Genomic DNA, 27,817 nt, shown 5'->3' with positions numbered 1-27,817 from the left:
GCACAATAATCTCTTAAGACGCTTTTCACTTATGTTTCGTACATGTTTTCACATAAAAAAATTCTGTTGAACTCTTACAAGTTCTAACCTTCATTCTGTTTATATTAATTTATTTTTATTTCGGACTATTATTCTCATCTTTATTAGTTGTTGTTTTTCATCTTTTATTGGTTTGTTTATTCACAACGTTTCAGCCAACTAAGTCCTCTGGCCTTCGCCAGGTGGTAACCACGACGGATAAGAACTTCGAATCTCCTAACTGCATTCTCAGCCATCACTGCCATCCGTAGTTGTTGTCGTCTCACCACATTTTTGGCCAAGTAACCCTCTGGCACGCTTTGGGTGGGATTGAAACCGCTATCTTCAGACAATGTTCATCTGGGACTGTAGAGATTCAACGACTATCAACTGCGCCACGGGCCCCGAAGGGCGATCAAGGTTGGATTCTTTGATCTGATAAATCCACGTTTATTTATTATCTGATCTTCCATAGTCGGGTCCGTACCGATTGGTATATATATTATTCCTTAATTGGAATTCATTTTTGAGATGAGCATTATATATATTAATTTATTTTTATTTCGGACTACTATTCTCATCTTTATTAGTTGTTGTTTTTCATCTTTTATTGGTTTGTTTGTGCAGTTAGGAGATTCGAAGTTCCTATCCGTCGCGGTTACCACCTGACGAAGGCCAGAGGACTTAGTTGGCCGAAACGTTGTGAATAAACAAACCAATAAAAGATGAAAAACAACAACTAATAAAGATGAGAATAGTAGTCCGAAATAAAAATAAATTAATATATATAATGCTCATCTCAAAAATGAATTCCAATTAAGGAATAATATATATTCATTCTGTTTGGTCTCAATCTACATTCACATTAATCCAGTTATATAACAACATGTAGAATAATATATATTTTATTCCACACATTTTATTTGAAGGACTTTGTAAAATATAAAATATATTTTAGTCATGGCATCGTCAATCAGTGAAGGTCAGGACTTACAGAGTTATGTGTTACAGATGGCTAGATTGTTAGAAACAAATAAGCCTACCAACAGAAAAGATTAAAATTTTTTGCGGAAACATGCTGGTTTAAAGAAAGATAATCTATATGAAACATGACACAAAAACGATTATTGGAATTTGTGATAAAGTCCGTTTATGGATAAAGTGGGATGAGATTCAGAATTCAGTCACATGCAATTGTGCACGGTTGGTGAATTATTTGCAATCAACGTTTCAAGAGAATGTTGTTAATTACAAGAAAAATCATGCAGCCATTCAACTTGCATATTTTTTCAAAAGAAAATCTTTAAAAAAAATTTTTTGACTGTACCTTTTTTACCTGGTTTTAGTTCGCCATCAGCTTCATAAAATTCACGTATTCCAACCATCACTTTGCCTCTGAATTCACTTACAGTTGCATACCTCATTTTGGACAACTACATAAAATATACATTTAAGTCATGTATAAAATACAATTATAAACAGAATGTCAAATATTTCATAATGAATACTAAGAAAAGAAAATATATAAATAAAAAATAAATTTTAAAAAAATGAATATTTCTTGTTCTGCATGTCCATATATATAAAATCGCATAATTACAATAAGAGAATAATTCGAAGTAGGAACTTTTCTACAAGTGAAACATGAAATTTAATGTTAAATATTTTTCTTATTAGCTGTACCCGGCCACACATTACAGTGGCTCAGTTTGGTTAACGCAAGTATCAGATTGCTTTGTATCATACACACTTTGATAATAGTCAGAAATTGACAGTTTAAAGGCTTCAAAATCACAAGATTTTGAATTATTTAAACTGTCAATTTCTGGTTATGATTAAAAGTTTAGAGTCAAGCATTATAGTTCACTTTGAAATGTTTCGGCAATTTTCTGGACTAAGCTATAATAATCATGTAATCATTGTCCCATTGTATTAATATTAGTTATTTCATTAACTTGTATCCTTTGCATAAATTGCCTCAACAGGACTGCTATAGTATTCATATAATCATTTTTTCCATTAAAAAAGAAAAAGTTTAGTCGATCGTACTGTAAGGTGCGTGCACGCACACACAAACACACACAACTGCAGGAATATTTAAATACGATGCTAAAAAAAATAAAAAAAAAAAAAAAAAAAAAAAAAAAGTGATAACCAGAGCTGGGAAATTAGAGTAGAGGCTAATTTATGGACCGTCAGAGTCGGTAAAATTCACCTGACTCCAACTCAAAAATAGCACTTTTTTGTGATGGAGAAAATTAGGGAAATATTCTATTATATCTTAATATCCTAAGTCACATTTTTTCAAGGTAGGTTACTAATATTAGTTTTCTTTCTCACCCTCTCGAATAAAGGCAATCACTGGGAAATGCATAGCTCCTGTCATCCCTTGTTCGTAAACCAAAACAATAACATTTTATACATGCAATCAGCTGTTCTCTCCTCGCACAAGTTTAATTTAAGTCTACCTCTATGGTATAAAAATGCATTTTTATTAAAGTGTCTAAAAAGCTTTTATATCTTTAAAACGTTTTCTGAGTACACAGAAAGTATTCTGAAACGCATCAATGCTTGATACCCCCCCATACACCCTACCCCTCGCCACATACATTTCTCGATGATCTCATGTGTCAAGTGCCAAGATTGTACGCAGTCTCATTGCCAGGCAAACAAATAATTTTGACGATTTTCATCATAAATAAATAGAATCTATAACATGTTTATCAAATAGATACTCTATTCTTTCATATTTTATGAAAAATCCTTTTAGAAAGTAAAATTCACCCTCACTGAAAAAAAATCAAAAAAATCTAAGTCTTGTTGTTCTACAACATTTTTCCTCTCCGTGGTGGTGGTAGAAAGTTGCTAGCCTGTGTTTTCTGCAGTCGATCGTGCATAACAGTGCATTCACAACAGTGAAGTTTTGCTCATGATTTATTTTTTGCGATTTTGCTTCGCTTTCGTATTTTTGCATATCTTGTCTCAAAGAGATCTGTTTGAACAATGCCTCATAAGCCAGTATTTTGTAGAAGAAAAAGAAGCAAAGCTATGAAATCTGCTTCAAAATGAAAATATTAAGATAGACAAGAATTCATAAGATGAAGTTGGGGGTAGGGGACGCTAATAGCCGCTTTCAGTTATTCATTGTTTTATGCATCATTAGAATTCAGTCATTATTTATATGTAAACATTACTTGGAATCCAAAAAATTATTTCTAAACTGATTGCCTAACCTAATTTGCTTTCTCTAAACTTAGATTTATTTTCTCAGTCTTTTCTTTTTGTGGTCTTTTCAGATTTGAATTATATACCAATTACTAAAAATTTAAATATAAACATATATCCCTATCAGTATGGCAAAAAGACACCAGATAAATCAAGTGTGTTTGAGCACATTTTGCTATCTGAAGATAAATTTTATGTTTGTAACTGTACAGTAAATGAAGATGGAAATGATGATGACAGTCGAACTAGAAAGCTGTGTGAAAGTAAGATAAGTACATTTTGTGGTGTTGGTAAAAATGCTCCAACAAGAGCTTATAATTTGAAGAGACATTTGGAATGTAACCATCCAAATATTTTTGAAAAGGTTAGAAAAAAAAAAAAATGATCAAACTATCATTCTCAAAAGCTTCAGCTTCAAAATCTTGTTGAAGACCTGGTGAAAGTCCAACTGATCTGAGGAAATTTGTAATGTCTGATAAAATTCCTATTACTATGACCACAGAAATGTTTCAGAAGAGCATAATTGACTTGGTTGTTCAAAACAGCATGCCTCCTGCTCTGTTCTCTCAACCAGCATTCCAGCAGCTTATTGGTGAAATGGCTAGGAAGTTCTATTTTTCCTTGGAGAGACATAACATTAGGAAAATTATAAATGAAGCAAATACAAAAAAAGAACGACGGAACATTCTTTCAGCCAGTATCTATTTTTGAAAATGGATGCAGCAACAAAGCAGTCAATTACTTCCCAATAAATGTAAGGTACTGCACTAATGATGGAAAGATGGTAACGAGCACTCTTGCTGTTAAAGATACAAAAGCAAAACATGATAGCAGCATTCTTCAAGGTTACTGACAATGCCTCTAACATGATACAAACTGACAATGCCTCTAACATGATACAAACTGACAATGCCTCTAACATGATACAAACTGACAATGCCTCTAACATGATACAAACTGACAATGCCTCTAACATGATACAAACTGACAATGCCTCTAACATGATACAAACTAGAGAAAGTCAAGAAAATTAATTGAAGGAGACCAACAACAATTAGATGAACATCTTGATGTTGCTGAAGAAGCATCAAAACTTGTAAGATCAGGCACATGTTATGTGCTGTACACACACTGCAGCTTGCCATAAAGGATGGCCTTAAGGACCATCATGCTGCGAATTTGATAGGAAAGTTAAATGTTGCATTAGCCGCAAGAACTCCAAAAATAGATGCAATTGTAAAAAGAAGAGCTGGTAAAGGAACTGTACTTGACCAGGCTACATGTTAGGGAAGCATATATTGGATGGTGCAAACACTGCTTGAATTAAGATCAATCTTTGAGGACCGAGACAACCCATCATTGTCTAACTGAAAGTCAATGGCACTCAGCAACAGAATTGGAGGAGCTTCTTTTGCTAACATACATTGTAACAAAAAAGTTACAAGCTGAAGACTTGACAGCAGGAGAGTTTTTATTTGAATGGAAAATTTCTTTTTTTTTTTTTTTACATGGAGTTCACCACTTATCAAGGCCCAATGGCCACTCGGGGGTAAGGGTTATTTTGTGTACAGTACTCAATGGGATAGTGTAGCAATAGTATTGGAGAATTGATAAGGTATCATTACTTGGGGGGGGGGTTCATCAGGAATTTGTTTGTGTTGGACTTGAAGACATCCAGTTGAAGTCGGGAGGGAAACAGGCAAGTGGAACAGAGTTCCACAGGCGTTCAGTTCTAAGAAAGAAGCTTTGTTCATGGAATCTACGTTTTGATTTAGGCACAGATAAGTAGTGGGGAAAATTATTGACGGTGGTTTCAGCTAGTCGGGTGTTTTTTGAAAAAGATTGGCGACGGGGGACCAGAGAATGGAGCTCAGACGAGCACTTGCCATGGAAATAACGATAGAACAACGACAGGCTCGCTACGACTCTTCTGTGAGAAAGAAGTTGCAGGGAAGAGAAAAGGGCATCCCCCACCAAGCCATGAAGTCTATTTTGTACTCTGTCAAGGCAGGATAGGTTGATTTTAGCAGCTCCTGCCCAGATGTGGCAGCAGTACTCCATCTTTGGACGTACTTGGCTCTTATATAGATAGAGAATTTCATCATTAGTGAGATATCTTCTGGAGCGGTAGAAGGATCCCACCATTTTCCCAGCGACCTTGACCACAGACTTGATGTATGTGTTCCATTTAAGATCAGGAGTAAAGGTCAAACCCAGAAGCTTATCAAAACATGGGGCCTCCCCTAGACGAGAGCCATCCATTTCAATTGATGCCATATGGGGATCAGAGCGTTGATGATGTAGAGATAGGAGCTTGATCTTAGATGTATTAAAGGTAACCAGCCACCTCTTTCCCCACTGTACCACGCGCTTAAGATCAGAGGAGAGAGAATCAGAGAGAACATCATCATTTACGGCCTTTGATGTGTTGCCATAGATGGTTGTGTCATTCGCATAGATGTCAACGAAGGATTTTAGTATGTGTTTTGGGAGATCATTGATGTAAATCAGGAAGAGAGTTGGGCCTAGTATGGACCGCTGAGGTGCTCCAGCATTAATACTGTGGGCCTCTGATTTCTGCCCATCAAACACTACTCTTATGAGCCTATCAGAGAGAAATGATTTAATGATCGAGAAAACATTTCCAGTTATACTGTAGCTGGAAATCTTGTGTAGTAGGCCTTTATGCCAAACCTTATCGAAGGCCTTTGATATGTCGAGAGCAATTGCTCTAGAAATGAAGCCTTTGTCGAGAGAGTCGCTAATCCTATGAGATATAACCGTTAGCACATCTGCTATAGATATAGCAGAACGGACACCATATTGCGTGTCGCTAAGAAGGTTATTTCTGCTGAGGTGGTTGACTATTTATTGTGGATTCCAGCAACTTACTCATGACACACAGGAGACTTATTGGTCTGTACTGAGAAGAGGATGACTTATCACCTGAATTCTTAAATACAGGGCATACTGACGAGGTTTTCCAGGGTGTTGGGAAGCACTTCTCCTTAAGGCAACGCTTAAATAGTTTGGTAAGTATGGGGGCAAGTTCTGGTTGTAATTTTTTTAACACTATAATTGAAATACCGTCAGGACTAGTTGCTTTACTGGAGTCAAGGTTCTTGATTAGCTTGGCGACCTCACGCACAGATATTTGTATGTTGCATAGCGTGTTGTCTGTTTTAGGAGGGAATATGGGAAGTTGATGGCCTTCGTCGCACAGGGTAGAATTTGCTGCAAAGTTCTTGGCAAATAGTTTGGCCTTGTCGGATGCTGTCGGGATGACCTCTGGTCCATTGATAATGGTTGGGATAGAACGCACGTTTCTGTTCAGGATTCTATTTGCTATTTGCCAGAACTGGTGGGAACCAAGCCGCTACTCAGCTACTTTGGATTTAACAGATTGAGCAGATAGTTCTCTTGCATTTTTTATTACTCTTTTACACTGGTTGTTGGCGGTCCTGAAAGCAGCTTTAGTTTCAGTGCATCTATTATGTTGGTAGCTACGGAAAAAGTGATTTCTGTGTGCGATGGCAGCAGCACATTCAGGGAAGAACCATGGCTGGCTGTTAGGTCTTCGTTGGAATTTTTTGGATGGTATGAATTGGTCTATGTCTACAAGTAACCATTTGGTCAGGTCTGATACTATAGAGGACACATCCTTTTTAAACATGGAATGGAGAGGTAGATCAGATATGAATGTACGGAAGCTATCCCAGTCCGCCATAGAGTATCGGTATACAGTACGGTGGAGAGGTACGTCTGTAGATTTATTATATTTCATTTTTATCTTAACTGATACGACGCAGTGTTCAGAGGATCCTAGAGGAGAAAGAATGGAACATAAACATAGCTATGGGGAAGTGGATAGAAAAAGGTCTAGGAGGCTTGTATATTGACCTGTAGTATCGGGCACATGGGTGGGTTCGCGAACAATCTGAGAGAGGTCATAGGCAATGGCAAAATCATGACAGAACCTTCCCTCATCAGTCTTATTTGAGTGGGTTAGTCATTCCACATTATGGACATTGAAGTCACTGCAAATGTGAATGTTAGCCAAGGGATAAGCAGACAGGATGTGGTCAATTTTCTGATATACTCTTAAAGACAGTAATTCCACTGTTGTGGGGGCGATAGAGGGCAAATATAAATGCAGTGGTGTAAGCACATATAACGTAGATTAGGGTCTTCATGGGAAGCCATCTTTAATGTAGGCATATATTCCATGCCCGTGGCGATCTTGGGGGTCAGATTTAGGTGTTAATTTAGAGTATCCTTTAATTATGAACTCATCTAAGGAGGTGGTCGGCCCTATTCCAGTTTTGCTTAGAAAGAATATGTCAGGTTTCGTCTCCTGTAATTGGGTTTCAACCTCTGGAAGGTTAGAACGTAGACCTCTGATGTTGGAGAAGGAGACATGGTAGTAGGGGTCTACCTAGGAGGGTGGGGTTCTAGGTTTATTCGTATTTTCTTTTTTGAGATATTTCATGTTGAGGATTTGGGGGTTTGTAGAACAGGTCAGCATACTTGGTTAGAGCAGAACAGAGAGGGAAAGTAAGAGAAGAAAAACAGGAAATTTTTTTTTTTTTTTTTTGTAGCACATGATAAGGTAAAGTCGTAACAGTTACCCACTAGTATGGCATCGAGAGGCCCCACCAAAGACTACTGCATGGTCCAGAATCCATTCACCAAATGGCAATACAGAAGCCCCAGTACTTTGCACCTGCTGATAGGACAGCCGCCTTAGTGGTTATTCCAAGGTTCGGGTCCCTGACTATCAGGCGGATAACGTCAGCCCAGACAAAACGTTTACTTCCAGCACCCTTACTAGTGACATGGCCACAAGGACAGACAGACAGAAAAATTTCCGACATCTCAGACTACTGTTCACGAAGTACTACCGACCTGGGAAGCAGCTTTTTCTTCACCCTTTGTCAGAAACATCATCCATTAGAAATGAGGACTGAGAGACAAAAATGGAGAAGCGAGAGTTACTAGAGCTGCCGATAACACATCCACTACATTATCTACTCTCCATTAAAAAAAATAAAAAAAGAAACGGGGAGAGGGACTTATTTATATCTACTTAGTATAAGTCCTTTGCCCATTCCCAGTTTAGAATAGAATTTGAAGATCGTCTCCCCTCCCATATTAATCTGTGGAAGTTTTTTGTTTTAGGTACCTCGCGATAGGACCTTCGAGATTCACCTTATTACGTATCAATAATGCAAATTGAACGGCTTATGTTTTTAGATTGGGGGCATCTTATTAAAAGGCTGGTTTAGGGTAATACCAGGCGTATTTAACAAAAAAGTTTAAAACACGAGTAATAAGACATGATAAGTAATGTTAAGGTGTTGCAATTTTTAGTAAGACTGCAATAAGAGAACAAAGATAAATAAAAAATATACATATATATTAATACACAAAAATTGGCAAAATTAAGACAAGATACATTTCAACAGTTATGGATAAAGATCTTAACTTAGCTCTGACTTTCGATCTGACTAAAAAGGAGATCCTGTATGAATAGAAGAGAGCCACAGCTTACTGACAATGACATTCTGTTGGCTTCGATATTTGTTGATCCAAAAAACAAAACAAAAATAAAAAACTGATGAAGAGTGATCTTAGAGCATCAATGAAAGACCTAGAAACCATGTTATTTCTTAGGAATCATTGAACAGTTTCATTTCAACAACGGATTAATATATACTCCATCCCATGCAGTTGCAGAAAGGTTTACTTTGGAATTTAAATTATTTTTATACATATAAACATAATGCAATGTTTTTTAAATGAAATGTAAAATAGCTTTGCAAAAAATAAACGTTTTATCATGGCTTGTTATTAAGCCATGATAAAACGTTTATTTTTTGCAAAGCTATTTTACATTTCATTTAAAAAACATTATGTTTATATGTATAAAAACAATTTAAATTCCAAAGTAAACATTTAGATTAAAGCTACAAATTATGAAACTTTAGCATATACTTTTCACATCATTTTATTGTACAAAAAAAAAAAACATTTAAAAAAATAATCAATAAATAATTGGGTACAGAGAAACCATTTTTGGAAAATAAGAATTATTGCTATTTTGGCTTCTCACATAATGATTTGGCTTTTACGTATAAAAAGCGAAACTAATTCAAAGCTAAGCGAGTGTTCTCGGCATCTCTTATCGCGCCGGGAAACGTCCAGAAGCAATCAGCTTTGATCAATCTTGTATATCAGACAATTGCTATTCAATCTGGACAATTGGGAGCTGCCCCCCCTCCCCCAACAGATGTTGGGGGGAAAAAAAAAACAGTCAAACGCTTCCTAGAAGCAAAAGTTAACTGCGCGACTACTATTTGACCTTCTTAATTAGGTCAAATGGAAGCAGCAGAGTTAACTTTTATTGCGGCCACCTGTTTTTAATAGTTAAATAAATTCAAACGTTGATTGAGATTGTCAGACTGACTTCCTCATCTTGGTTGTTGTCACAACGTTTCGGCCGTTTTGCCCTCCGGGCATAGTCAGGTGTTTTGTATCGAACTGGGGAACCGTTTGTTAGGAGTCTCGAACCTAATCGCAGATGGTAGCTACGGTAAAATAAAGAAGGACCCAACTTTGAAAACCGAAAGAAAGCTGTTACAAATCCTTACCAAAAACAAGGAACACATCGCTCCGATGAGATATAGACAGCTGGCCCAGCATTACAGTAAGCTACCACATATGTACGGTCTCCCCAAGATACACAAAGACGATATTCCACTCAGACCCATAGTGAGCTGCTGAGGCTCAGCATGCCACCCACTGAGCAGGTACCTTGTGGATATAATAAACCCATTAGCAGGCAAGTCAGCAACACATGTAAAGAATTCTGCCCACTTCACGGAACTGATCAAGGGAGCACCCATCAGTACAAACCAAATGGTAAGCCTAGATGTGGTTAGCCTGTTCACTAAAGTCCCAACTAGTGAGGCACTAGCAGTAATTCAAGACAAACTAGGACCTCTCCATAGAAGAGCGCACATGTGTACCATTGCCAAACTTAATGGAAATGCTGACATTCTGCATAGAAACAACCTACTTCAGAATGGGTACTGACCTATATCGACAAGAGGAGGGACTAGCTAAGGGCTCGCCATTATCACCAGTGATGGGGAACATATACATGGAATACTTCGAAGACATGGCCTTAGGTTCAGCTCCCTTAAAGCCCACCATGTGGCTAAGATACGTTGATGACACCTTCATACTCTGGCCCCATCAGGAAGACATCCAGGCTCTCCTAGACCATGTGAACTCAATAAGACCATCGATACAGTTCACAATGGAGAAAGAAAAAGATAACCAACTGGCCTTCCTTGATATACTCATATCACGCACAAAGCATGGGTTTAAGACATCCGTATATCGCAAGCCTACCTTCACCGGACAATACCTAAACTTCAACTCCCATCACCCATTCAGTATCAAACATGGAATCGCACGCTGCTTACAACATCGAGCAGAGACAATAAGTAGCGACACCATTACATACCACCAAGAAATGGTCAGGTTGAAGAATACCCTCCGTCGTAACAACTACTCCGATAGCATACTATCCACCAGACGTGTTAATAGTATAAGAGAGGAGAATGAAACCCAAAAACTTATAACGGTCTGCCTACCATACATACGAGGCATCTCCGAAAAGATTCAAAAGAATATGTGCCCCCTACAACATCAGGACGGTATTCAAAAGTGAGTCAACACTCATACGACACCTGGTACGAGTGAAGCCCCGCATGGAGAACATGACCAAAAACTGCATATACTCCATCCCATGCAGTTGTAGAAAGGTTTACAAGCGTGAAACATGCCGCCCCCTTAAAGTAAGGGTGGAAGAACACCGAAAAGCGGTAACTAAAGGGGAGACGGAAAAATCGGGTATAGCCAACCATGTCTGGATGGAGAGGGGGGACCATTGCCCCCTATGGGATGAAGTAAAAATAATAAACAGAGAGACCCACTGGAAAGTGAGAAAACTTAAAGAAACAGCTCACATGCTCGGATATAACAACCTACTGAGCAAACCAAGCATAAAGCTGAATGCAATTTGGACACCTCTGATAGAGAGAGAAAACCTTGAATAACAACATAGGTTTAACATTAACAAAAACCAACTAAGAATTGTCCTAGTGACATATGGCCGAGTGGTCCTAGACGTTATATCAAAGTTTACAGTTACCCAAAGGTGCTGAGTTCAATCCTGAACGAAGGCAGTGAAAAAGTAACATTCAAAACAGAGAATCAGCAACTATGTCCGAACACGGTACCCTGTAATAATAATAAAGGGTTGGGTTCGAGACTCCTAACAAACGGTTCCCCAGTTCGATACAAAACACCTGACGAAGGCTGGAGGGCAAAACGGCCGAAACGTTGTGACAATAACAACCAAGATGAGGAAGTCAGTCCGACAATCTCAATCAATGAAAACACCTCATCTCAAAAATACAGACAATTACAAATTCAAACGTGTCTCCCTTGTATGTCGCGGTGGTCCAATGGTTAACGCCGCACGTTTTTTTGTTTTTTTTCACACTTTAATTTCCAACTTTGCCTCAAGGGTTCGATCCTCATACTCACCTACCAAAACTTTTTTTTTTTTTTTTTTTTTTAGTTTAGTTTAGTTTGATTTACCCAAAACCCACAAACACCTCAAAACACCCGGGCATCGCCGGGTACCCCCGCTAGTCTTAACTAAATCTTAAAATTAACTTTCAGAAACTTATTTTCAAATAAAATTTTTGTATGGACTTATAAACTAAAAGTCACATTTTTATTTAATACTAGCCTGGGTGCCCGGCATTGCCCAAGTGTTTGGAGGTGTGTGTTGAAATATATCTTTATTTGTAGAATTTTTTCTACATTTAAACTTGAATGTATTCTATATTTGGTTTCATTTTCTGTGAAGTTCCTTACTAAGATTTTTTTTTAAAATTTACTGGGGTTTTTTTTTCCATATTCATGAAATTTATTCTGGAAAAAAGATTTTTTACTGTGTTTTAAGTGTTGTGCACATGAATTATGCACAATTTATTTTAAAAAATAGTATACAAATTATTTTTTCCTCATTATTCAATTGGGAGAGTTCGCAGATTTTTTTTCCGGATGAGTTGGCAGACAGCCCATTTATTTTTTGCAAAATATTTTATGTCTTCTTTACATCGAAGGCAATTAACCTTTTAATTTAAAGGGTTTTTTTTTTATATAAAAACTGTATTTTCTTATTTATCTCTATATGTATTTTTTTTGCCAATAATATATTTTTGATAAAATTTAAAAAAAAAAAAAAAAAAAAAAAAAAAAAAAAAAAAAAGAAAAGCTAAAATGGAACAACTATAGCCATGAAGTCATTTATCACTTTGCAGTGATAAAATGCTATTTCAACATAAAACATGGCGTAAAAGTAGTGGTTATATGGATTGATCCTTCAATTCTAACTCAAGCAATTGTGACGTTACTTTTGAGGAAATTACATTTCGTGTTTCATTTCATTTGAAAAATAATCTGCTCCGAACATAACTCATCTTATGTACAGAGCAGATTATCAAACGTGTGTGAAGTAACTAAAGGTGGTCCTCTGAAAATAATGTCATATTTCAAGAATAAGAAAAAGGATCAATCCAAATTAACGTTATTTTTATGCCGTGACATAATATAAGAAAAGTATATAAAAGTATTTAATTCTTTTTTTTTTTAAATAAAAGATGGAGTCGGTTCTAAAGAATTATAGGAGTCGGATGTTCAGAGTCCCAACTCCCCAGCCCTGACGGTAGCATAAGTGCATAAGAAAACTTATCTACGACGTATATCATGTCAAAAAGATTTTTTGGCTTATAAACAAATAAGTTTAAAAAAATAAAGTTTAGTCAATCGCACACACACACACACACACTAAAAACAAAAACACGACTATAAGAACGTGTAAATACGATGCTAAAAACACGTTAACATAAGGGTATACGAAAAGTATGCATCTACAATGTATCCAATCTAATATAGAAAAGAAATTTTGTCTTAAAACATGTTTGAATGTTAGAAAGTGTTCATTTATTCAAAAGAATCAGATTCTTGAATGTGAGGATCTTCAGCATTCAATTAATCAGAAAGGACAAATTTTGTCAAGGGAGCCGTTATTTTTAAAGAGGAAATAAGGTGTGTATTTCCTCCAGGTGTTCACTAGTGGTGGTAGGACTTGATATTTAGAGGAAAAAATAGGAACTATTTCCTTATAAGATGATGCGATTGTGATAGTGTTGCTCCTAGGATGCTATGTAGCATTTTATAAGGACTAAATGTGTCTAAAATGCTGTTCTAAAGTAATATAAAATAGTGGCTAATAGTCTAGACGTAATAAATTTATGTGGTATCTTGTTACAAACCTATTGTACTTTGGTCCAGAGGAGAATTTCTGCAATCAAAATGTTATATACAAGAAGATAATAAACTCAGAACATTTCGCAAAGGAAAAGCAAATTTTACTAGAATATGTCATATTTAAATTGTTTAAATTATATTACAAGCTGAATCAACTTTTATTTGTAGCAGACGTCAATCAATCAATTGTTGTGATTTGATTGTTAAACGTACGGTTATGTTAAGTCCAAGAAATTCATCCTCCCAAGCTTTTTTTTTTTTTTTTTTTTTTAATTACATTTTCACCCCAAACAAGGCACATTGCCACTTTGGTGTAGGGGGCTACTATCAGGGACAACAACTACTGGGGTACTATGTAGGGATTTGGGCAGACAGATGTCGGTTCATGTTGCACTTGAACTTCTGCACATCAGTACAGTTGGGACCTGGAATGGAATTCCAAGGCTAGCGGTTCTGGGGAAGAAACTACTGGATTAGAAAGATCTTTTACATCTAGGGATCTCTACAGTGTGGAGGTGGGATTTAGCAGCCTGTCGGGTTTGTTGAGGGTGTTCACGTCCTGGGGGCAAAAGTGCTTGCAGTTCGTCAGAGCATTCACCGTTAAAATACTTGTAGAACAGGCAGAGGGATGCAACGTTTCGTCGATGGGACAGAGGCTGATACGTCCAAGGATGGAATACTGTTGCCACATATGGGCAGGAGCTGCTAGAAAAGACTTGTCCTGCCTTGATAGGGTTCAAAATAGACTTCGTGGCCTGGAGGGAGATGTCCTTTTTTCTTCGCTGCAACCTCTATCTCACAGAAGAGATGTTACGAGTTTGTCTCTGCTTTATCGTTATTTTCATGGAAAATGTTCGACTGAGCTTCAATCTATGGTCCCCCCTCGCCAAACTTTCACAAGAAACACTAGACTAGCTGAAAACATCAATAATTTTCCCCACTCTTTATCTGTGCCTAAACCTAAACATAGATTCCATGATCAAAGCTTCTTTCTTAGAACTGCACGCCTGTGGAATTGTCTTCAGTTTTCCTGCTTTCCAGCCGTCTATAATATGGTTGTCTTCAAGTCCAACGTGAACAAGTTTCTGATGAGCCGTTACACTTAAGTTAACAAATTTACCGAACTTCCATTACTATCGATTACTATATTGTCCTTTTGACTACTCTACACTCTTTAACCCTTATCCTTGAGTGGCCTATCAGCCTTGATAAGTGGTGACGTCTATGTAAAAAAAAAAAAGAAAAAAAAGCTTAGATGCCAGTTCAGGGCCTATCAGATTTGCGACTCTTTTGAACATTGTCAAGGAACGAGAGACTAGTAGCAGATGCACCAGCCCAAATATGACAGCAATACTCCATACATGGGCAAATGGTGGCCTTACAGGTACAGGATACTTTCGGATGTTAGTAGTTTTTCTAGCACGGTAGAGAGAGCCTACCTTTCTTGCAGCGGCACTGGCAATACCTTCAATGTAATTGTTCCAACTTAAGTTTCCTGTGAACGTTAAACCAAGGAGTTTGAAAGATGTACTCTCAGATAAAGAGTCGTTGGCCATTGCTATAGGTGGTAGAGAAGGTTTCTTGTAATTATTGAAGGAAACTAGTTTAGTCTTGGCGGCATTGAACGTGACCATCCATTTTTGTCTCCATTCCACTACAGATTGGAAGTCATCCTCCAGTGTTTTTGCCATTTCTTTAGATAAGTTCATTTGTTTTTCTGCCGTGCCTGTTATAGAGTGTGGTGTCATCAGCATATATACCCATCTCAGAGGCAATTTTGTTGGGGAGGTCATTTATGAATATCAGAAACAGTATAGGTCCAAGGATAGACCCCTGGGGCACTCCCGCATTTATATCATTATTTAGATGTATGACCGTCGAGGGCAACCTGGATTTCTCTCTTATCTTAGAAGGATTTAATTATGTTAAGTATTCGACCAGTGATACCGTATGATCTAGTTTTCCTGAGGAGTCCCTCATGCCATACCCTATCAAAAGCCTTAGAGCTACCGCTAGTGAATGGTATATACGTTCAGAGATTACAGTTAGGATGTCTGCTGTGGAACGGGCTTGTCTAAATCCATATTGTTGGTCAGTCAGAAGTTTAGCATCTGTAAGGTGATGGACTAGAGCATGGTTAATTAAGGTCTCAAATATTTTGGCAAAAAGTGGGAGGAGGTTAATGGGGCGATAATTTATTGGGTCAGTTCTTTCGCCAGAATTCTTGAATACTGGTACCACAGAAGCAGTTTTCCAACAGCCCGGAAAGCAAGATTCATTAAGGCATTTGTTGTAGAGTTTGGAGAGAACTGGAGCTACTTCGGCTGAGCACTTTTTTAATAGCACAGCTGGGATGAGATCGGGTCCACATGCTTTTGAAGTGTCAAGGTTTTTTATGATAGCATGCACCTGAGCAGGGGTGATTGTCAGGTCGTCTACCGTGGCGTCTGTCCGCATAGGAAATTCAGGTAGAGAGTGGTTGGAAGGGTCCAGTGTGGAGTTTGGGGCAAACCGACTGGCAAGCAAGTTAGCCTTTTCGGTTGCTGAGCAAACAACCTCGTGATTGTTGGTTAGTGGGGGAATTGTTGATTGCCCATTATTTACTACACTGTTGTAGATTTTCCAGAAGTCACGAGTTCCTAGTTTTTGTGCTTCAATGCGTTTTTTAGTGGTTTCCATAAATTCTCTTAGAAAAGGAGTTTATTACAAATCACTGAGGCACTGCTACTAGGGAGTACAGATTTAACAAGCCGCGCTGCACATGAGGACGCAAAAAAAAAGTGAAGAAATGATGAATACCAGAAATGTGAAGGACCAACGTTGCCTTCACATTTTTGCCAAGTTTCAGAAAAATCTAATAAATGGAGCAACAGTTATGGGGTAAAATTTTGGGTCATTTGTGACCCCTTTCGGGCTCCTGGGAATACTGAATCCCAGTGAAAATGGACAAACGGTACAGTTTCACGCCTTAAGACATGTATATTTGAATTCAGCACCATGGAAAACCACTATACAGACATACATATCAAGTTTTTAAGTAATATGAAAAAAAGAGCTCCAAAAAGGAATGTTTTTTAGCCCAGAAGTCCCAGAGAGATGCGAACCAGAATTTTGCCAGGGTCACTCGTACTGAATTTATATTAAGAACAATGGCCTCCACATTTTGGCCAAATTTCTAGATGGATCAAACGCTATGGGGCAAAAAGTGTCATTTTTGGCCACTTTGGGGCATTTTTGACCTCTTTTGAGGCCCTGGGAATGCCGAATCCCAGTGTAAATGGATAACAGTGCAGTTTCAGGCCTTAAACACATGTATATTTGAGTTGACCACTGAAAAACCACTATATAGTCAGAAAGTTTTTCTTGAGAAATATGACAAAAAAAAAAAAATAAAAAATAAAAGCCACAATAAGTGGCGTTTTTAGCACTTAAATTCCCTGGGGACACAAACCAGAATTTTGCCAAGGTCACCCATACTGGATTTATATCAAGAACAATGGGCTCCACATTTTGGTCAAGTTTCAAAAAATCTAATGGAAAGTTATGAGGCAAAACTTGTCATTTTTGACCCCTTGAGACCCTGGGGACGCAACGAGAATTTTCGCAAAAAAAAATATTTTTTTTTACTGTGCACATTTATTTAACGAAATGCAATTTGTGGCAAAATTTTAGGAAACACTAATGAATGGTAATCGTCCGGAATAACGGACACCACTGAAAATATAGGTCCCTTTCCGATAAATCAGGGGACCAAAAATAACACTAATAATGGCACATTATTTCGTCAATTCAACAGAAGAAAATAGGGGGGGGGGTCTTGTAAACATTACATAAATGAAAATATGACATGCTCAATACTCTAAACTATTAAAAACATGTTCAAAATTGTTTATAAATTCTACAAAAAATAAATCCTAATTTTTGTTAAGTCTTGCCAGACATTGTTAACAATATCTTTACTGAAAATTATATTATGTATAGTAATATCTTGGGATACAAATGCATTAGATATTTTTTTTTTTTTTTTTTTTTTTAAATACGATGAGATTTCCAAAATCGCACTGCGTCAAAAAAAAAAAAAAAAAAAAAAAAAAAAAAAAAAAAAAAAAAAAAATTAAGCGAAAAGCCAATACAACAGCGTAAACAAAAAGTGTCTCCTAGCTTACCTTCATTATCTGCTCATCCCAGTCTCCATAAGTCAGTCACAATTTTATTCTGAATTTCTTTTTTTTTTTTTTATTAATCCTTTCTGATTAATTAGGCATTTAGGAAGTTCAACATTGTATATAACATAGTGTGTGTTAGCTTTGCTTCTCTCTCTCTCTCTCCTTCCTTGCATGCATCCCCAATGCTAGCACTCGTCTAGCTGATGAGTACAACTATTTTTTTTATTAATATTTATTACTAAATATGAATTTCTGTGTCATTGTTGTATTTATCTTTCTTTGGTGATTGTATAACGTAATTTGATTATAATTAGAACTTGTTTTGGCTAATTTTCTTACCCTTGGAATGGAGTAATTCTGTTTCTTTTAATCCAAATGGGAATAATTTTGAAATACATTGATGATCATGAAATCAATTAAACTCGTTTGTATTACCGCTTTATACAAACCATTTTAGTAAGAAACTAAACTTACCTGGAACATATTTTCTTGATCACCACCCCCTGAAGATTTTGCAGGTTTTTTCTCTGGCTTTTCTACTTTTTTCTTTTTTTGTGGGGGCTATCAACAGAAGATTAAAAAAATTCCTTTAGTAAATTTTTTAAGAATTTACTCAAAAAATAATTTTCTAAAAAAAAAAAATTTAAGAACTGCAGTCAATTTTTCTTTTCAATTGACAACTCCACTTCTGAATGCTTCAAGCTAATATTTTATGAGAATATGTTTTAACAAGGTTTATTACAGATTTTACTGAGAAATTATGAAGATATGACCATCATTAAATAATTAGTTTGTTAGTTTAATGCTGAAACAAGAAATTTAACTATTGGAAAAAGATGCTCATAATAAATTTCCAAGATACTATTTGTATAAGCACAATAAACCTGATATGCATTACAATCTATAAGTGCTTAATAAAAAAAATAAATAAATAAAAATAAAATAAATACAGACTAAACTGGATGAAAAGTTAAATATAAAATTTTTCCTGAAAAGATACTTTTCAGTGTAACATTTTAGATTGATGTGAAATGCATATTTAAAATCTCAAATGAAATAAAACTTATTCTTTTGATTTAAAGAAAAAAAAAAAAGTTTAAATCCATTTAGTTGGAAAAATATAAGAAATTGAAGATTATAAAAGAAAAATAAAGGATACAAATATCAAAGATGCAAAGAAATTTTAAAAACTTACCAGTCTATCGTCTGGCCCACTATCACTGTCAGAATCAGAAAGACCTTTTGTTTTGGGCATTTTTGTTCAATTTAATCTGAAATGGGATATAAAGCAATAAATTTTCATCAAAATTCTGTATGCATGCTGAAAGATAGTTAAAATGAGAAATGTGAAAAATACAAAAAAATGTTGCAGCTATTCTATAGCATTTTCTGCTAATATGATATTATTAGCAGAAGATAGAATAGCTGCAACATTTTTTGTATTTTTCACATTAAAAAAAAGAAGGAAAAGCTTTTAGGAAACAGGATCATTTGAAGTTAAATTAATGTGAAACAAATCCCATACTCAATTTTTTCAGTGTTCATACCTTTTTTATGGGAGGAGGGGGACCGAATCTCCAATCTTTTTTCATACTGAAAGTACCGATTTTTGCTTTTAAATGTCAAATTTCATTAACTTTCAAAAGAAAAATTTTCTACCGTCCCCACCTGAAATATGATTAGACAGAGAGAAAAGGACAAGACAAGATGGAAAGAGAAAAAAACTTCTGCTTCTATTAAAAAAAAAAAAAAAAAAAAAGCTAAAATTATATATATATATACATACACACGTCCGTATGCCCAGTGTCACAAAAAAAAAAAAAAATCGTAAACATTAATGAGAAACGAATTACCTCCCTTCAGCAAGAGAAAGATATAGTGTGGATTTAGGCAGCATGTTAGCATTTCTGTTTAATTCTTTTTTAAAGTTAATTCTACTTTCATATAATCATTCTTGTCTGTTAAATTGCTGTATATAGGATCTGTTGGTGTCTTTGTTCCATTTTTTTGCAAGTACATTCAATTGGTTATTTTATTTTATAATTAAAAAAAAAAAAAAGTCATGTTGAGACAGTTTAAAAAAAATTTTTTTTTTTAATGCACAAGTGAAGTGACATCTGTTCCTTTATAATTTATATGAAAAATTATTCAGACCCCCTCCCCCAAAAAAAACTTGTTGAGTGTTGAATTTTCATTAAAAAAAAATTCTTTTTAACTTTAAAGGGTTAAAAGAATTTACTAAAAATTGTTTTAAATTTACTTTATTCATTTTATTTATGTTTTTAAAATTTTTAACTACTGTGGAATTTCCACGGGTCCTGCTAGTGTGTATATATATATATATATATATATATATATATAAAATAATTCACCATGGAAAGGTATCAGGGGAACTTAAGATTAAAAGAATCATTATTAAAAACTAAAACAAAAAAACAAACTCAAATCCAAAGTAAATAACAAAACAGAATTGAATTACAACCTCCTAATGAAAATTATATATACATATTACGATAAATAGATAGGAAACAGTTATCAACCCAAAGTAAATAGTAGATTAGAGTCAAATAACTTCCTCATCTATAATATAAATTTCACCTCTCTGTTTAAATATATATGTATGTATATATATGTATGTTTCGCAAAAAAACTTGACAGTGGCAACGGATTTTTACGATATCGGTATAATTTTGAAGCTCGACTCTTCAGCCGGCAAATATCGAAAAATTGGCCAAAAACATTAATTCCTTCACCCTTAACTGGGCACTTTTCTACAGGGAGGAGGTTGCTTTTTTCGCCGATATTTTTGAAAGTCTAGCCTTAATTTAAACCTATGTCACTTCTGGTTTGGCAATGGGTGCAACAACTAATGTGTCACTTTATTTTATTTTTTTTATTTATTTATTTTGAAAAAAACTTTTTCCTCCTTCGCGGTACGGGCCTGCCCGCCTATGACCATTTTTTTTTTTTTTTTTTCCAACCAACACTCTTACACACACTTCCACTTTCTTTTCTGCCTTTGCATCACAGGTTCAAGCCTGCCTGGCTACTACAACCTTTTTTTTTCTTTTTTTTTGCTCAACACACATCTACAAACGCTGAGCACCTAGGCTAGTACATATATAAATAAAAAAGATTGAAATTCTGCAAATTACCATCAAGGGAGATAAACTGCATTTTAATAAAAGTTATGCACAGTCACTCATAAGACACAAATGTAAAAAAACAAAAAGAAACACTAAATGAAAACTAAAATAGAAATAAAAAAAATTATAGTCAAATAATAAAAACAAATAAAAAAATATTTATATACGTATTAAAAAGTTGAACTTAAATAAAAATAAATGTAAATCGAAATTGATTTGACGTCAATCTGCGTTTGTACCAATAATGGCTGACTAGAGACAAAAAATATAAGACTTATCTTTTTCTAACATTATCCTTGACAATGGGATTTAAATCCCTAAAATTCAGGTTGCAAGCTAACATCTTGTACACTCAACAGGTAATAAAGAAAATTATTTAAAAAAAAAAAAAAAGTTTAATATTTTCAAATACTTGTAAAAGTGTAGATATCTAAAAGTCAATTAAAAAATCACTGATTACACTAACAATTTATTCATTGAAAAAATAAGCAAAAACAATTTATTAAATAGAATATGGTGGGTTGGATGCAAATCCTGTGTTTCCGTTTTGTTAGAATTTTTCCCATGAGTATTCGTCTAAGTTAATCGTTATTAAAAATACCATTTTTTAAATTATTTTTTTCTGAGTGACCCTGGAACCCAATTTTTTTTTATATGTATATTTTTTTTTCCAGGATTATAAAAAAATTCTCATGCTAAGAATGTACCATCATGTGTGCAAGAAAAATCTAATATATAAAAGGCACCATATCTGTGTCTGTATCTCCACATTTTCAAACTATCTCTTCCAAAACTAAAAGTCATAAAGTGGCGCTAGGGGCCTCAAATGATTGGATTTTTTATGGACCGTGATTTTATGGGTCTTTAGCTGGTTAAAAGTTTTGATAAAAAAAAAAATTTAGTTAATTTTTTAATCAGTTCATATGTGCGTCACATTAGTGCAGTGGTAATGTCACCAGTTGTGAATGCTAGTTTTGCTTTAGGTTTTGATTTGGGGGTCAACAAAAACGGTCCTCTCGTGACAATGACCGATTCTACGCATGCGTCAGATGACGTAGTGACCTAGCAGTATCAGAATTTTCAGCCGAGTCGCCATAACAAACATTTGTTTGAATAGACACCTATCCGTCTATCAGATTATAACAATATGAAAACGTAATTTAAACCCGTAAATTTTATTTCAATAAAACGAGCAAAGACCAAATTTTAATATCATAAAAGCTTTAATAGTGAAATAAATAATTTTATTTATTTTTCCTTGGATTTCTTCACTTAACATTTCACGGAATGTCGAACAAATAACACTAGTTGAATCTTACGATATTTATTTAACTGGCAAATCATCACTTACCTGGTCCACATGAGTAAGATATGCTTTCTTTTAATCTTCCTGTATGAGAATTTATTCATATTTATGTATTATAATCCATGTATTTTTTAAATGGAAGGATTTTTCCAACACATATCATGATAAATCGTGTCTTTAAAGAAAGTTTAAAGAAACCGGATGTTAAGATTCTCACTTTGTTATCTACGGAAGCCTATAAGTGTAAAAAAACACTAATTCAGAAACGTTAGTAATCTTGATATGGGATTATATTCCTCCAAATTTTCCACTTTTAAAGGTTTTCGGGGGCGCTGAAAACGGAAATAACCATTTATATATACGGCAAACGAAACTAGTAGTTTCCAAGATCAGAAATTTTACAAATGGTCACAAAGTGGGGGTCACTTTTCTATAATGATCTGACGTCAAATGGGCACCCACTTTATGGCCACATTGCGGGTGGGCAATGAACAGATTTATGGTTTTTCTGTCCGACTTATAAATACCAAAGGGAGATAACTTATCGTCCTTTTTTTTTAATGTTGGCACGTTTATGCTATCGTACATGAAAACTGGGATCTTTTATTTTTGGATTTACACGGATTACGGAATAACGAGCATATGAAATGTAATTTTTTTTTAATATCTTAAAGAAATACCTGAATTTTTTATTTATTATACTATAATCTGCATTATGGGGTATCGTCTTTTTTTTTATATCGAAAAAAAGGAAACCAGGAATTAAATATAAAAATATACACTGACCGAAAAATATTGACTGGAAATTTCTAAACAAAAAATAAGCTTCCACTTGAAAAAAAAAAAAAAAACAAAAAAAAACACGTGGTTATCGAAAAAAGAAGGATTTACATTTTGGACTTTACCGGTAAATTTACAGATAAGTATTCTTTTTTTGTTGTTTTAAATTTAAGTATTTTATTTATTGATGTTTTATCTTCAATTTGTGATATATAAAACGTGTGCACAAAAATTAATTATTAAAATTCTCAGACATTTCAAAATGAAGGGGTGAATTTATAAAACAACGTTTGTCTAAAATATTATATTCAGTTTTTTATCGGAAAGAGCATACAATTTTACATTCACCCTGAAAAAAAAACGTAAAAATTGAACGAATAGGAAAATTTTGATAGATTTTTAAAGTTTAAAAATTGAAAAATATTCATCTTGTAAAAATCAATTGATTTCACTACGTAACAAAATGGCTGCCTGAGCGCACGCACGCACTTTGTAAACACTGTTTTTTAAAAAATGAAAAATAATATTTCTATTATTTTTTAAACAACTTAAATAGTTTATTTTGGAAGTATATTCTATAAAGAAAATAAATAACCCACTTTAGAAAGAGAAATTATGAGTTTTCTATATTTTATTCGCAGTTTTCTGTTAGGGGTGTCAAAAATTCCGATACACCTAGTCGTGACCTGATTTACTTTAAATAGTTGAAAAACTGAACAAATTTCATGTACGTCGTGTTAGCTCAATTGCTTAAGGCGTTGGTTCATTATCAAAATGCTTTGGGTTCAAATCGTGGTGTGAGATGGTTTTTTTTTTTTTTTTTTTTTTTTGATTTTTGAAATTTAAATATGGAATCAGTGTTATTGAAGCCATTTTTCTCGTAATGTTCGTTTTTCTGCTTTTTTTTTTTTTTTACTTCGCTTATTCTTAGCGACACCCAAAAACACCCGGGTAACCACCAATTTTTTAAATTTTAATATCGAAACAGGCTTATTTAAGCCATTTTTAACGTGTTCGTTTTTCTGTTTTCATCATTCGTTTGCCTTATGTTAGTTTTATTTTGTTCCCCCCCCCCCGCTTAAGTGTTAACGTTTTCTTTTTTTACTTTGCTTATAACAAACAAACTTACGTCGTCATCACGCTCAACGACTTCCGGCCGCGCACCTGTCAATTTCGTTCTTAAATAAATTCAAACATTTTTCATTAACTCATTCTGGCTGGCCGATTTTATTTTCAACCTTCGCCTCAGGGCTTCGGGTTCGATCCTACCCCCCCCCCTCTCCGGGTTCTTTTTTATTTAACACCACACACCCAAACACCCGGGCAACGCCGGGTACCCCTGCTAATAAATACTGAAAAGTCAAGGTGTGTGTAAAGGGGTTGGTTGAGCAATCAAAGCCCTAAAAATTTTTTAAATTAATAGTAGGCAGGCTCAAACTTGTAACGCGCAAGAGGAAAAGGAGGGTAAAAAAAAAAAAAAACAGTAAACGGTCTTATTGATGTGCCCACCGTGATGATACATCACAGGCGTTCGAAATAACTTGTTTTATGCGATGTCATTCATGCGAAGCTTGAATGACTTGCAAAAAGGTCAATGGTAAAAATTGACCCCTCCTTGCAGATAACGGTCCAGTTGATAGTGAAAGAATGAATCTTTTTGGGCAATTTTTCGATATTTATTATCTGAAGCATTAATCTTTGAAACGATACCAATTTTGTCATGTTCCGATGGGTCTGTTGGAAGTTTTTAGGAAACATATAAACAAACACACACTTGGCCTTTTATATATTAAACTAGTGGGGGTACCCAACATTGCCTGGGTGTGGAGAGGTTGTGTAGTAAGGAACCTCTAAACAGTAGGCAGCCTGATTGGAGAGAGGTACTAGAAAAAAAAAAAAAAGTGGTAATAGGTAGACAGGCAGGTTTAAACCTGTAAGACGAAGGAGGAAAAGGTGAAAAAAAACCTAACGTCTCAGCCGATGTGTCCATCACGAAACCGAGTGTTGGAATTAAGGGTAGTCAATGGAAAGGAGATGATTACTTGGGAAAATGTTGATGAACTACAGAGATTTGAATAGCTACAATGGATAATGCTCCCCGAGTTTGACAGGTCATTGGTTTTCAAATGACTGAACCGTTCCTGTAACTGAGCTTTTCCATTCCCTGGTGCACACACAGGTGCAAAATTAAGTGAAGAATTGCACAATGTTCTGGATGAGTATAAAATCTTCAATAAAGTTTTCTTAGTCTTGCTTGATTCAGGAGCAGATATGGTTGCTCCTCACTGCAGTAGAACTTGTCAAGCAAAGATTGGGATTATTAACCATCTCCGCATTCACCGATGATGACTCCCCCATCCCACAGGATCTGTTTGGCATTAATATGCATATAATTTGTTAAGTTCTTAAGTAATAGAAAAATCAAAGTTGTCCTCGACGGTCGTACATCCAAACAATATGACATAAATGCGGGAGTACCTCAGGGATCTATCCTTGGACCTCTATTATTCCTGATATTCATAAACGACCTCCCTGATAATATTGTTTCGGAGATGGGTATATTTGCCGATGACACCACTCTCTATAACAGATATGAGGGGAAAACAAATGAACACATATCCAAGGAAATGACAGAAACACTAGAGGATGACCTCCAATCCGTAGTGGAATGGGGACAAAAATGTTTGGTCACATTCAATGCTGCTAAGACTAAGCTTGTTTCCTTCAATAACTACAAGAAACCTTCTCTACCACCAATAGCAATGGCCAAGAACACGTTACCTGAAAGTACTTCTTTTAAACTCCTCGGCCTAATGTTTACAGGGAATATGAACTGGAATAGATACATTGAGAGCATTGCCAAGGCTGCTGCAAGGAAGGTTGGCTCCCTCTACCGTGCTAGAAAACTACTTACGCCTGACAGTATCCTATACCTCTATAAGGCAACCATTCGCCCATGTATGGAGTAATGTCGCATCTGCTGCTCGTCTATCGCTCCTGGACAGGGTTCAAAAGAGAGTCGCCAACCTGATAGGTCCTGAACTGTCATCTAGGCTTCAGCCTCTGTCCCATCGATGAGATGTTGCATCCCTCTGCCTGTTCTACAAATACTTTAATGGTGAATGCTCTGACGAACTGCAAACACTTGTACCTCCCCGACGTAACTACCCCCGACAAACCCGACAAGCTACTAAGTCTCATCCCTTTACAGTAGAGATCCCTAGGTGCAAGAAAGCCTTTTACTCAAATAGTTTCTTCCCCAGAACTGCGGGTCTTTGGAACTCCCTTCCGGGATTCTGCTTTCCCAACTGCAATGATATGCAGAAGTTCAAGTGTAATGTTAACAAACATCTTTCTACTCTTCTCCCTTCATAATGACCCCGCTAATTAAGTCCCTGATAGTAGCCCCCTACTTCAAAGTGGCACTGTGCCTTGTTTGGGGTGAAAATTGAATAAAAAAAAAAAGAAAAGAAAAAGTTATCTCCCTTATAAAAAGCAGAGTTAAACTTTTCTTTTCAATATGGCGTTGCAATGTTTATGTGTTTGTTAACCGTTAAACTCTAATCGTGAGTGTGTTGCATATTTATTCAATTAATGTATTAGCTGCTGTAATAAATTATATATATATACTGTTTATATATATACCGTCGGAGTTGGATTATTTTACTGGGTTTTCATGGTAGCAGAGCGTAGTTGCGAGCGAAAACGATCTACGGAACAATAATTGAAGTTATTTTTAACGAACGACCACAAAGAGGAAATGGCCGTTAGCTACAAAAATCGCCCTAGATTTGATGAGAACGACTACCCATGCTGGAAAAATGAAATAAAGATTTGGACAATGATGACGGATTTACCAAAGAACAAACAGGCATTGGCTGTTAGCCTTTCACTTAACGGAAATGCAAAACGGGCAGCTATGGGAATTGAAGTGGAAGAACTCAACACAGACGAAGGTATGTTGAATCTTATTAATGTATTAGACAATTTGTTTTTAAAGGATTTTCTAGACTATGTACGAGGCTTACCAAAACTTTGATAAATTCCAGCGGCCTGAAAACATGAGTATCTCTGAATATATTATAGAATTCGACCAGAGATATCTCAAAAGTACCAAGTTTGAAATCACTTTGCCGGATGCCATCCTAGCTTTTAAACTATTAGATAAGTCAGGCCTGGATTATCAACAGCGCCAACTCGCATTGACAGCGTGTGCTTCGTCAGAATTGAAATATAAAAACATGAAGTCCGCATTAAAACGTATATTTGGAGAATCAAATGTTATACCTTCTAATGAGGAGCCTATTGTAAAGCAGGAAACCGCTTTATATGCAACAACACCAAGGAAACAAAAATCCCTTAACTTTCCTAGATCAGATACGGGAAAATCTAATAGATTTAGAAACGGGAACCCTACTAACAGATATGGGAAAGTTACTAAATGTTCTATTTGCCAGAGCGTTTTGCATTGGTGGAGAGAGTGCCCCCACAAAAGTGAAGCTGTTAGGTTAACCGAAACAGACGAATTGGAGCATAAAGAAACAGAAATGGAAGAGTGTAACATCACACTTCTCTCACACGATGAATATTCTCCAAGTAAAATTTTTTTAGTTGAGTCATTGAACATGGCAGTGATTGACACAGCTTGTACTCAGACCGTTTGTGGCCAAAGATGGTTGGATGAATATAAAAAGAATATCAACCAAGAAGATATTATTAAGAGAAGTAATAGACCCTTCTGATTTGGCGACGGAAAAATGATA

At 35.5% G+C, this 27,817-nt stretch overlaps 1 protein-coding gene across 7 annotated transcripts in view; it reads right to left on the bottom strand.

Moving 5' to 3' along the window:
- LOC145269112 (RNA polymerase II transcriptional coactivator-like) overlaps positions 1–27,817 on the bottom strand; it is a 106,396-nt gene that overhangs the window by 2,347 nt on the left and 76,232 nt on the right. For all 7 annotated transcript variants that reach the window (XM_080124706.1, XM_080124724.1, XM_080124716.1 and 4 more), the window contains 3 exons: positions 19,018–19,093; positions 18,297–18,383; positions 1,346–1,451 (listed from right to left, as the gene is read on the bottom strand). In XM_080124706.1, coding sequence (XP_079980832.1) covers positions 1,346–1,451; positions 18,297–18,383; positions 19,018–19,077 — 253 coding nt within the window. In that variant the 5' untranslated portion in view covers positions 19,078–19,093. The remainder of the gene's footprint in view (positions 1–1,345; positions 1,452–18,296; positions 18,384–19,017; positions 19,094–27,817) is intronic.

The sequence above is a fragment of the Euprymna scolopes genome, chromosome 4 (genome assembly GCF_053919585.1).
Source record: "Euprymna scolopes isolate OS-2025 chromosome 4, ASM5391958v1, whole genome shotgun sequence".
Lineage (NCBI taxonomy): Eukaryota > Metazoa > Mollusca > Cephalopoda > Sepiida > Sepiolidae > Euprymna > Euprymna scolopes.
Note: the sequence above shows the minus strand (reverse complement) of the source record. Positions and strands in the feature narration are given on the sequence as shown.